General features: G+C 31.5%; 1 protein-coding gene across 6 annotated transcripts in view; it reads right to left on the minus strand.

Annotated features, from left to right (window-relative positions):
• Positions 1 to 13,911, minus strand: part of Vps54 (VPS54 subunit of GARP complex) — an 89,601-nt gene that overhangs the window by 40,980 nt on the left and 34,710 nt on the right. For all 6 annotated transcript variants that reach the window (XR_011704349.1, XM_071601641.1, XM_071601639.1 and 3 more), the window contains exons 7-9: positions 13,086 to 13,471; positions 1,948 to 2,074; positions 751 to 858 (exon numbers count right to left, since the gene is read on the minus strand). Coding sequence is in view for 5 of the 6 variants with exons in the window: in XM_071601641.1 (XP_071457742.1) it covers positions 751 to 858; positions 1,948 to 2,074; positions 13,086 to 13,471 (621 nt within the window). In the remaining variant the exon portion in view is untranslated. The remainder of the gene's footprint in view (positions 1 to 750; positions 859 to 1,947; positions 2,075 to 13,085; positions 13,472 to 13,911) is intronic.

Consider the following 13,911-nt stretch of genomic DNA (forward strand, 5'->3'; position numbering starts at 1 on the left):
ATAAATGACAATGATTGATTAAACCCAATAAACACAATTTAAATTATATCATCCTTTATCTGAGTAAAACAAAAAATAAATAAAGATCAGGAAAACTAAAAAATATGTATTTTAGTTTATAATTTCTTAGAGATCAGAGTAAAAAGAAAACAAATATTTGTCTGCTGACGGTGTGAATATGAATTTGTAAAATCTTTCTTACTTAGCAATTCAGTTCTATGTATCAAACTACTTAAATATACTTTTCACTGTGACCATTAACTCTACTTTTGAGAATCGGTCCAAGTAAATAGTCTTAAATATGAAAACTAAATTAACTTTATACCAAAGATGTTTTCAGTGCCATTTACAATACCAAACTGAAAGTAACTTAAATATCCCACATGTAAGATAGGCTAAAAAGGCTTATTCAATATAAATGTAAAGAAATTTTATGTAATTATTAAAACTAATGCTTACATAATAGTACAAGAAAATACTTATAAGTTGATTCTAACTGATATATATATCCAAAATCATGTGCACATTATGACAAACAATTTTAGAAAATCAGTTAACAATCTACACATAGATTCATTCTTAAAATGATAATCTTGGCTGCTAAGCCCATTTTTTTCTTATATTTTTCCATATTTTCAATTTTTAAATAAAAGAGCAAGTATCACCATTATAATGCATACCGCATATTACTAGATAACATAAACTTCACAAAAATTCCAGACCACATATCAAAGAAATATGTACAATTACCTGTTTAATGATATTCTTTGCTGTAATAATCATTTCTTCACCATAGATTTCTATAAAATTAAGTTTTCTTTGTTTTAAAAGTCCAAATACAAGAGATACTAGTCTTTCCTATTAAAATAAAAGAAAAATATGTAATTTCACATTTTAAATTTGAAATATTTAGACATAGAAATATTCAGCATCAAGAATTTTGTTTATTCTCAGATCTCTATCCTGAAATGTAGTACTTCTTGAAGACTGAAAAATCCCTCCTACAGCAATCTTATAATCAGATTTTTGTAGCCAATGTTATAAAACAGACAAACCCTACTCCACCACATGGGATCAAATGAAGCTGTTTTGGAGCAAAACAATACAAGGGTATTTTTGACCCACTTTCCATAAAGAGAAATATTCTTCTTAAACCTGGATAACCAATAGTACTTCCTGAGGCCTGTGTTGTTGTTGTTTTAAAATATTTTCTTAGTTGTCAATGAACTTTTATTTTATTTATTTATATGTGGTGCTGAGAATTGAACCCAGTGCCTCACACATGCAAGGGAAGCACTCCACCACTGAGCTACAACCCCACCCAGCCTAAGCCCTGTGTTTTAAAATTCATGTTCTAGAACAGTAGAGTGAAGAGGTGGACTAAGTCAACCTCTAACACATACATGTCTTTAATTACTTGGGCTGTTATTAGTTAAGACCTTTTGGATATAGTTTTCAACCAGTTACTGGCAATGATTAGCATTGAGAAGGTATCAGATAAGTGAAGCCAGGATATGATACATTTATATATGAATATACAAGAAACATGTTCACAATAGGCATTCAATGAACTTGAGTGACCAATAAAATTACCATATACAATGGTTACTTTTTACAAAAGATGAATGTCAGCAAATGAATGCACACATAGACTATAAATTTATTCATTCATCTTATACCTATATTTTAAACTTGATTTATAAGCTACAAAGACTTCATGTTAACTCTTATTTCTGTATAAGCTATAAAATAATTTCATTCTCTAATATCACAAGATACTGAACACTTAACGGTACTAATAATGGACTTCATAGGTCTGATAGTCCCTAATATTCAAGTTAATTTTGTTCATTAAAATCTGAAGTAAGAAAGTATTCTAATCTAAGGCTGTTAGTAATTAACACTTAGCAATGACAGTGATTTCATTCTATAGTTCAAAACACATACCTCTTCTAAAACTTGACAGTCATCTTCTAGTGGTCTATTTAAATCACTATGAGAGTAAGTAGAAAATTCTGCAATCATCATTTTATCTATCAGTTTTTCTAATTCACAAAGCTGTGATCCCAAATGCCTACAAAGGGAAGAGAAAAATGCAATATATAAAAAATATATTTTAAAAATCGTAAGTTCACTCTAATTTCAAGAGAACTAGTTTGCAAAACTATTTTAACTGATAGTACCTTGCAATAATACAATGCTTTAATAAAATGGAGACCTTTAATAAGCCAAAATAACTACAATAATTTCACTAATTCTTAGAATTTTTTTATCTTTAACCTCTGAACAGTTTAATGTGTTCTAGAAAACTTGGTTACTTGGTAAATCTTATGACTGCTTTTCACAGATAAAATATTCAGATATTCTAACTCCTTTCTTCACTAACCATTTGCTAAACATCAGTGGTGGTAGTGCCATAGTCATTTATTTATTCAACAAATTTGAGTGCCTACCATGTGCCAGACCCTGTTTTAGGTGGATAAAAATTATCTGAAGCAAATAGGTAGACTGTTTCAATCTGTCATGATCAGTTTGAGTTATTACACACCAGCCCTAAGATCATTAAACTGAAAGTCATTAAATTAAATGACTGAAAATGTAAGAAGTACTTTCACATACCACAGGATTTTTGCCACACAATCTAATAGCTTCATAAAAACAATGAGCTGAAAAAAACCTAGACAACTTATTTGACTTAAAGTATTGAAAAACTTAAGTGAAATAAGCCAGTGGAAAATCTATTTATCCCTCTAGGGGAAAAAATTTTCTTTTAGTATAATTCTTTGTTTTAATTTATCAGTTAAAAATATTTTGTAATTATTTTTAAAGCTCTATCGTGGGCGGGGGATATAAATATAGTGATAGAGTACCTGCCTAGCATGTACAAGGGTCCTGGTTCAATCTTTACCATAATAAATAAATAATGAAATGCTCTTTTGAGGTAATGTGAAAACATTTAAATATTTCATTTATATACTAAAGTTACTTAATACTTTATAAATTTTTAAAATTGTTTAAAAATATATGTGCAACATTTACTTGAAAAAGAAGTTCTTTATGTTAGCAATGATCTTTACTGAAAAAGACAGGATGCAGTACAATTTTTTAAAAAATTAGTTACAGCCATTTGATTTTCGGGGCAGAGATATTATTCTTTTATAAACAACTTCTGGTAAGTAGGGTGAGTGATAATTTTGAAACAATATAAGTGAAATAATGGGTAAGTTTTCATGTGAAATAGAAAATTATATTTCTTATAGCTATTTAGAAAATTGATAAGCTTCTTATAAATGGCACCAATATCTCACAATAAATCAATTTAGAACGCATGCTCTAGTATAAATTAAAACATTATCTTAAGAAGAATTTGGCAATATCTACCAAAATTAAAAAGGCAATTACCACTTGACCTAGGAATTGAACTTTTTGGAATCTTATCTCTAAGATGCACCAGCAAAAACAGAAAAAAAAAAAAACAATTTAGTACCATTGGTAATTGTAAAGAAATGGAAACAACCCAATTGTTGACAAATAGGGAACTAGTTATATATTCTTAAATAAAAAGTACACACTTTTGAAAGAACTGAGAAATGCTATATTCTCTACAGAGCAGTTTCCTAATTTTCATTATACACCCTTATGCAATTTTAATATCCACACATATTGTGTTTCTGTTTGTGTACTGTGGCTCTTCAGAGGAGCACAAACAGTTGTCATATCCAAGATTTTTTCCCACTCAAGTTTTATCCTCATGGCGTGTTATCTCCCATTCAGAACACATGCAATAAAGAATGGTATAATATTCAGGGGGTATTGTAAGGCAAAAATAACAAGGTGAAGTATATACAACATGCTAATGTTTATCTAAGATGGGAGGAGAGACTGATGAATGGATGGATAAATATGAACTAAAACATTTTTAAATAGAGACTTATGAGCCAAGTACAATGGCACAAGCCTGTAATCCCAGTGGCATGGGAGGCTGAGGCAGGAGGACTGCAAGTTCAAAGCCACCCTCAGCAACTTAGTGAGACCCTAAGCAACTTAGTAAGACCCTGTCTCAAAATGGGGGGAAAAAAAAAAGGCTCAGATGCAGGTCAGTTGTTAGGACAGTTGTGGGTCAGAATTGTTAGATCTGAGATCATTCTATGTATGCTAGGTGATAAAACAAATGAGGAATTATGTTGGTATCATTTGGCACTACAATGTTAAGCACCCCTGGGTTCACTCCCTGGTATTAGGGAGTAAACAAATAAATAGATAGATAGACAGACAGAAACTTTTGGAAGAGGATGGGAAGGAGGAGACAAGGGACCCTGATAAAAGCTAAATTTCTCTCAATATTCTTTGTTTTACAGATTTTACCTTTGAACATGTAACCATCACAGTTATAAAATATCACATTTATAAAAATCTTTAAAAATCAAAGGCAATGAAACACATGAACTGTGTATCAGGCTGCAAATCCATTCAAATGAAGTAGAATTATTTCAAGTGAATTAAAAACAGGAATTTAACTATTCATCCCACATGGGAAATTATCTTAAGGAAAAGGAGGAAAAATCCTATATAGCAGAATAGTAGTCTCCTTATCCTCAGGTTTGCTTTCCATAGTTTAAATTAGTTGTGATCCAAAAATATTAAGTGGAAAATTCCAGGTATTTAAAGATATTTAAAATACCTTTTAAACTGTGCACCATTCTGAGTAGCATGATGAAACCGCACATTGTCCTACTCCATCCTGCTTTGGAACATGAATCATCCCTTTGTCTAGCCTATCCATGCTAAGCACTCATTAGTCCCTTAGATGCTGGTCCAGTTATCAACTGACTGTAGTTTCACAGCACTGTGTTCAAGTTAACTCTTATATGGTCTATCCCAAAGACTACATCATTCACCTTATTTCATGCCATCACATAACATTATATCATCTCATATCATCACAAGAAGGGTGAATACAACATTAAGATATTCTGAGACAAAGAAACCTACATTCACATAGCTTTTGTTACAGTATATTGGTAATTGTCCTATTTTATTACGAATTATCGTTGGTTACTATGCCTAATTTATAAATTATCGTATATACATATATACGATAAAGTTCTCATACATACACTCACACATGGAAAAAACAGTATATATTGGGTTCAGTATTATCTGTAGTTTCAGGCATCCACTGAGGGTATTGGAACATATCCCCCACAGATAAGCAGGGGAGAAGGGACTACTATAATAATTGTTAGTTCTGAGATTATTCTATGTATGCTAGGTGATAAAACAAATGAGGAATTATGTTGGCATCATTTGGCGCTACAATTTTCAGACTTGTCAAAAGGAGATATCTATGTAAGATGGAAAAAGTAAAACCCTACAGACCTCAATGTAAACTGGAAGTATCTGGACTCTTTTTTTTCCCCTTTAAAAAAGATATTAAGGGTTGGGAAGGTGTGGCTCAGTCGTCATAGCGTATTTAGCATTAGGCCCTGGTTTTAATCCCTGCACCAAAATATTAAGTTAATATAAAATAACTCAAAAAAATAAGAATGGAAAATTATTTTCTAGGTCTGTCCATCACCAAGGTTTAAAATGAGGACAAATTCAGTAGCAAGAACATTCATTTCTAGTACTCAGATGGATTTCTAAATACTACTTCCCTCTAAAAGAAACTAAAGATTCTTAAGAGAAGCTAGAGAAAGTTTGTGACAGAAAATGTGTAAAATGAATATGCTGTCACAGCACAAAGTAAAAATACTACCAAAAGGCTTCTCACAGAATCATGTCAAAAGGACTCAAGAACAATGTGTAGAATTTAGGACAATGTAAGATGGACTCCACAAAAATAAAAACAACAGAAAATTTAAATGCTTCAATGCATATAAATCCATATATTTATCATAATTTTTAAAGATTCGTCAGTCACCTTTGGATAATGCTAGATTTCCAATTCATTATTTCACCAACTGCAAATAGATAAATCAGGATAACCAAATATAGCGAACGGTTGAACAACTTAGGGGTTTGGAGGTCATCCCCAATCACAGGCAAAAAAATTCAAAAACCTCGGTCTGGGGTTGCAGCTCAGTGCTACAGCGCTGATCTAGAATGTGTGAGGCACTGGGTTTGATTCTCAGCACCACACAAAAATAAATAAATAAATAAAATTAAAAGCTGAGGGACCAATCTTCCTGAGCAGATGGCCAGCTCCTCCCAATGCAACAAATACAGGGGGAAAGGGGGTGGCTTGCTTAAAACACATCCACACACACACACAAAAAAAAATTTAAAAACCGCTAACTTTTTGGGGGGCAGTGGGGAGTACACTGGGGATGATATTCGGGGGCTTTCTACCACTGTACCACATTCTCAGCCCTTTTTATTTTCCATTTTAAGAAAGGATCTCACTAAGTTGCTTAGGATCCTGCAAAGTTGCTGAGGCTGGCCTCAAAACTTATGATCCTCCTGCTTCAACCTTGTGAGTTACTTAGATTATGGCATGTACCACCCACGACATCTGGCCAAAAATCTGTAACTTCTGACTTCCTAAAAATTAACTACTGATAGCCAGAAGTCTTACCAATAACATAAACTGCCTATTAACATGTATTTTCTACGTTGTAATATATTACATATAGTGAAAAATACATAAGAACCACACTGAGAGATTACTTGATAAGCAATTTACTAGAGAGACAAGACTGGAGACATGACAATGATTATAGTTACACAGTGTTTTAAAAGGATAATGGCAATACTTGAGCTCACCACAATAGCAATAGGAGTTGGCTACAAAGTTATTACAGTAGAGAATCACTACAATTAATTTTATACACTTAGAATTAAATTCTGCATCTTTACATTTGTTTATATTTCTCTCAACTGTTCATAATGCCATGTAGTATGTTCATGTCCATAAATTTTGATATTTTAAGTTCTTATGATAGAATTGTATATACTTATGGTAGTAAATGATAAAAGACTATTTTCTCGTATATTTAACACATTCACCACACACTTAGCATTTCTTAAGTTTCTTTTCTTTCTTTCTTTTTTTTTTTGGTACTTCTAGGCTAACACAGTCCATTAAGTTTTCTCCTAATTGTCATAAATCTAAAAAGAAAAAAAAAAAACCTACATGACAGTAGCCCCATAGAATTTATAAATACATATTATTCAAGGGTCAACTGTAATTGTTGTGGGGGAAAATCACTTTCAAGGAATATTTCAGTTAATAATGAAGAACATAGTACAGAATTTAGAGTAACACAATGAATGATAAATCTAGGCAATATTCATCACATGGCTTGTAATTATAAAATGAAATAAAACCAGATATATGCTTTTTGATTTTAATACCTACCACTCCATATTAGGTACTCCTGCCAGAAAATAAAACTGAAATCTAATCAAGCCCTTAAATATAACTTCTGAATATAGAAAACAAGTGGAAGAACACATGCAATATAGGGACATAGTTGGCAAAATCCAGACTGTAAGACAAATAACTCAATTTCTTCAATATTTTTAAGGGGAGAAAATAAGAATGGAGAACTATACATCAAAAAACACTTGAGACATCTCAATCACGCTATATAGATATTATTTGGATCCTTGATTCCAACAAACTGTTAACAAGAATTTTGAGACAAACAGGGAAATTTGAACATTAACCAGCTATCTGAAAATGTAAATGATTTTAGTTTCTTAAAACTCGTTTTTTCAAAAATATATACTGAAGCCAGGCACAGTGGTGGATACCTCAGGAGACTGAGGCAGGAGGATCACAAATTTAAACATATATGTTTGTGTGTGTGTGTGTGTGTGTGTATAATGTATGTATATATAGATATATATGTGTATACACATGTGTACATATATTATGTGTATAGACATTTATTATCTGTACATATACATACATTATATACACACACAAAGAACAGCAATGAGATAGGATATAAATTTACATAAAACTTCAACATGGTTTGCTCTTCAAGTTGTTTTTAAGGAAATCATAGATTCTCTTTTACCATAGCTTGGAAGTCAACTCTCAGGTATCATCTCTGGGTATGCCTTCAACAAACTGCCTGAAAGGATTATGGTGAGAAGTCCATATCATTACAGCTACTGACATTTAATCATCAAAATAATGAAATTCTCTGTCAATTCAGCATAGCATCTTAAATGTAAGGTTATAGTTGACCTCAGATATTGTCTTAAATAACTTCAGTAGTTTCATTTTTATGAATTTTTAAATTTTGATTAACAACCAAGAATAGATACAAGCCTCAATATTAACATCCAATGTTATAACATCATAGGCATCTGATTACACATACAAATTTGTCCAAACAAATCCTTATACACAAAATCCAGAACTGTTTGACAAACTTCATCTATTCTCCTTGTTCTAATTATTCTTTTTATATTGTATTATAACAATAAATGCAATAATAATGACCTATGCATTTTAACCTTTTCAAAAATGTTGAATAGCAGAAAAATCTGCTGACAGTTCACTTTAAAAGCATGTAACCTGATAATCACATACAGTAATTTAGAGTGGTAACAAATCTACTAAAATATCATTCTCTAAAAAAAGCATCCATACACTCAGCTAAATAAATTGGAACAATTACATACTTTCTACTTAGATCTGCCTCAATTCGTGTTTATTCAGATTTTCCTCTAAGTTACAAGATCAATAATATGATCTCAGTGCTGTTTTTTTAGAGAAGTCTATCAATAAACTCGACAATAATTCTAGTTTTATCAAACAGCAGAAACTAATTTCTTGGCTTCATCCGAAAGCATATAATGTGAATATTTTCTTACTATAATGTTTGAAATTTAAATGATAAGAGACTATTTCAGGATCAAATAATATGCTAAATATCTTTTGATATCATCAATATTAAAAAATTTCACCAGGTGGAGTGGCATAAACTTGTAATCCCAGTGACTCAGGAGAGTGTAGGCAGGAAGATCTCAAGTTCAAAGCCAGCCTCAGCAATTTATTGAGGCCCTAAACAACTTACTGAGACCCTGTCTCAAAATAAAAGGAAAAATTTTTAAAAAGGGGGAGTGGGTGAGTATATGGCTCAGTAGTTAAGTGTAATCTTTGTTCCAAAAAAAAAAACAACAACAAAACCCTCAATTCATGATGAAACCATAATAAATGGGAGCCTAAAATTAACTGAATATTTTTCATCATTTCTTTAAAAAAAAAAAAAAAAAAAAGTTGGTGGGGAGTCTGAAGATGTAACTCTGGTAAAGCCAGCTGCTCAAGCAGAAGGATGGCAAATTAGAAGCCAGTCTGAGCAATATATTGAGGCCCTGTCTCAAAATAAAATAAAAAGGGCGGGGGTGTAGCTCAGTGGTAGAGTGCGAGGATGGTAGGCACGAAGCCCTAGTTTTAATCCCTAGTACTGCCAAACAAAAAACAAAAAAAAAAAAGGGAAAAAGAAGAACATGGTACAAAGTATCCAAATACATTCACTAATATCTTGGCTAATTCATACATTTCAAAAATATGTATTAAGATGTGTATGACACAGCTCTTGTCCAAGACATTAAAAAAAAAAAGACAATAAAATGCGGTAGACTGCTTATAAGATTTCCTTAGAGAGTACAAATAATGTCCTGAAGTTCAAAAGTCAAAAACTAAAGCTTACACAGAAATTAATTTTAAAGTCAAAAACTACATCAAAAAAATGAAGAAAACAAAAACATTCATAAGCATTATTTACTACCCCTGAACTAGAAAAAACAGAAAAATTATACACAAAAACATTTAAATTATTAAAAAAAAAAGATTAGATTTGTATTTATGGTAATTTGATCATTGAAAGATCTTGGCATGGAAGTTTTCTTTTAAATCAATACAAAGAAGATGCCAGTCAAAAGCAAAACTTTGACTAAGATCCATAAAAGAGACTACTAATTTAATCCAATAGAGTTCTCTGGTGGTTCTACTACGGGAAAGATTTCCTATCTTTTCTAAGATATGCCCTACAAAAACTACTAAAATTTGGTTTCAGGTATGAAGAAAAAAAAAAAAGGCAGGTGAAATGCAAGTAGAATACCTTTTATCCCTATGAGGAGAGTGTAATCATTTTAGTAAACAAAAGAAAATACAGTTTATATCACTGCTACTTATAGTAGACAAGAAATCTATACTACACATTTCTCCTCACTGAGTAAATAAAAATATAAATGATCCAAAACTAATTGTTATATTTCCAAATAAGGTTAAATGGCCTGTAAAATATCTGTGGCACTATGCAAGAAAATAATGTTGATATTTAACAACATTATAGCAAAAGTAAAGATAATAGGATTTGACAGAAAAGTAAAATAAAAAATCTATATCACAATAATCCCATTTTAAACTACTTCAAGTATGAGTCAGTATTCTTCCTTCATTCACAAAATGTTCTGGAGTACTATTTTAAAAAAAAAATCATTTGTACATGGAGATGTTTATCTGAAGTTAGAGCCTCAAGTTCTGATACCAAATACTTTTACAATTATGACCATAATGGAACTGATATTTGATAGGCAGCTTCACAAAGATGCATGTTGTATAAGGACTCACTCACTGAGCTAAACCCTTAGCTCTAAAATCATTCGTGTGGTGTGTTGTTATTATTTTTTTAATAAAAATATTCTGTCCTTTGAGTTAAGGTACAAAGTCAGGTTCTGATACAAACTTTTATACACTTGTAACTAAAACAGAACTATCATTCAATAGGCAGCTTTACAGAAATTTATTACATGAAGAATAAACATTCTTTATACGTATAGGTTCTAAGGAAAATAAAAAAATCCTTCAAGGGAAGAAAGGAAGGAAGAAGGAAGGGAGGGAGGGAGGGAGGGAAAAAAGAAAAAGGAAGAAAGAAGGGCTGGGAACGTAGCTCATTAATAAAGTATGTAATTAACACGAGCAAGGCCCTGGGTTTGATCCCTAGCACCTCATTCACTCATTCAATTATTCAATCAATAAAGGTAAGCTCTTGAACTCAGAATAAATACATGATTATAAAATTTTCATTCTGTAGTCTGATAAATCATAAACTACTGGTAATGAATATCTGTGTTCTTACAATCTTTCAGATAGCTTTAACTATATTTCTATTAAGCACAAACTTATGAATCATAGAAATAAAACTGTATGACCTTTTATTTCCTTTTATCAAGGAAAATAAAACTATGTTTGGGACAAAAATAAGAACAGGTTTAGAAACTATGTTTAGCAAACAAGCATTCAATCTTTGATTCTATTTCTCAGCTCAATACTATCCAGAAGATACTGACAGTAATATTCATCGACACAATATCATATAGTAAGTGACAAGTGAAAAATGGCTTTTGTCATTATAGAAGTCTACTTTTCTAAAGTAATGATAAAACTATTTACTGAAGAAAAAAAAAACACAAATGCATTACAAACAGAGAAAGATTTAAAATACAGAGGTAAAAAGGAAATCAGAAATCATTTAATCACCCTGGGTTTCAGACTGTGGAATCTAAAGTAGGCTATAGAGGATGAAGAATGACTCAAAATTGTAAAAATTTTATATACAGATGTTTTTATGAAAAGCTATCTTTATAGCTTTCAATAAATTCCCCAAGAGATTTGTGACTTGAATCTTCTGTATAACTCTGGATTAGGTACCTCTCTAAAATTAGAGGTCTGTAGCATCATTAGTGTTCAGTAATATGTCTGTCTCACTCCCACTGCCAAATTGTAGAAAATGTTAGAGCAGAAAGCATCTCAGCTTTGTTCATGACTATAGATCCATTATTCTGCCTACAGATCCATTATTATATGCCTGACAGATAATATGTGCTCACTTGCACAAATAAATTCTTAAATAAAACAATGAATCAACTATTTAAAATTGGTCTAAATTAAAAAATGCTTTGTAGATATATAGTCCAACTATATAACCTTAGTCAATAAGAATTTATAATGGAATTAAAATAGTTTGAAGCAAACCTTTCCAGAATATATTGAGTATCTATTAAGTTATGGAGCACATCCTCTATAAAACTTATCTGTAGTCACTTTGTACAGGTTTGGATAGGTTTTCCAGAATCTAGAAACTTCTACAACAATGGATGTCTGCTTGACTCACTTCTAATTAATTATTTATATGTGTGTGTGTGTGTGTGTCTGTGTGTGTATTTTATATATATATATAAACACTGACGTGATTTCACATAAAATATCTAAAACATAAAATATCCATGTGTAAATTCAAAATCAAATTGTTTCTTAAAGGTATTTTCAAAGTAAAAATATAAAAGAAAAACTGGGTCTTTCTAATCACCACATGGTATTTCTGACAATATGAAAAACAGACTGCAAATCAAAAATGAATCTTAAAGCAGAGTGCAGTGGTGCATGCCTATAATCCCAGCAACTTGGGAAGGAAGCTAGGGAAGAGCACACTGCAAGTTCATGGTCAGCTTCAGCAACTGAGTGAGACTTCTGTCTTAAAATAAAAAGGGCTGGGATGTAGCTCAGAGGTGGAGTATCCCTAGGTTCAATCCCTAGTATTGCCAAGGGGGGAAAAAAAACTTTACACAATTATTTGATTTAAAACTCATTAAAAGCCAGGAACACTGATGCATAACTGTAATCTCACAATGTGGGAGCCTGAGGCAAGAGGATTAAAAATTCAAGGCCAGCCTGGGCAACTTCAGTGATAAATAAAAAGGGCTGGGAATATAGCTCAATGATAGAGGATCCCTGAATTCAATAGTAACACAAAAAACAAAACCAACAACAAAAAACTATTATAAAGCTTTTAAAAAATTAACTTAATTTTAAACATACTGGTATTCACCTCTCTACCTTCATGTACTATCTTGACATGAAGCATTTCAATATTTTCAAAATGTTATTTTCATAGTTGTGACTGGTCTTGTAGTTATTGATAATAAAAGAAAAAAATACACATTTTACTCTGAATACATCAATACACATGTTACTCTGAATACATTCACACTTTGAACATTAGATGCTAATATTTATACTTTAATGTTTTCTAACATTATTTCTAATGGCTTAATAAACATACCGAAAACTGTGAATGCCCTGAAGTTCCTGCTGTAGAACCTCCTGTGTTGTTGCTATTAAGTCCAATGCTCCAACAAATTCAGAAGTAGATAATAACACCTGCACTGTAGGCTGAGTTTGGTGTACAGTGGCCATTAACTTCAGTTTATTGTATATTTTAACACAATTATTTCTGGTAAGTGCCAGTCTTAAAATGTGTAGTGATCCTTCACACATTACTTTATCAATCTGTGCAATTTTATCTCGAAGCATTTTTACAGCTTGGGAAGTTTTCTTGAGGTAGTCCTGCAATTCATGTTGAGAGGTCATTGCATGAAAAAATGCTTCTGAACGTAGAGAGATCTGTTGAGCAATGTTTACTTCCACAATGTCCAGATAATGGCTCAGCTTTTAAAAGGGAAGGAAAAAAAAATTATGGAGAATTATAAGTATCCAAATATTTTCTGAAAATGAAAATAATAAAAGTCTTCTACATGTATTTTCAATTGCATGGTGTGAATTATTTGATTATGGGATCCTTGGAATCAGGGGCAACAGGACAGAGAGATGAAAGGTGCAGCCCAAAGAATAATAAATTAACTATTAAAGAGCAGGTTATTGACCTTTCTCTGCTCCTGCCAAACACAACCAACCAAACACTCTAAAGGAAAAGAGTACCCCAAAGCTATAATTATAATTAAGGTTATAATTCTAAGGTTATAATTCTTATTATAAATAAGGTTGTAATTCTAGATTTAGAAGTTGTAAAATCTGAAAGTGATCTTCACAAATATCACACATATCTAAGTAGATGACTATAGTTTCATTGACTGACTTTCTTCTGTGTA

This window comes from Marmota flaviventris, chromosome 14 (assembly GCF_047511675.1).
Source record: "Marmota flaviventris isolate mMarFla1 chromosome 14, mMarFla1.hap1, whole genome shotgun sequence".
Taxonomy (NCBI): domain Eukaryota; kingdom Metazoa; phylum Chordata; class Mammalia; order Rodentia; family Sciuridae; genus Marmota; species Marmota flaviventris.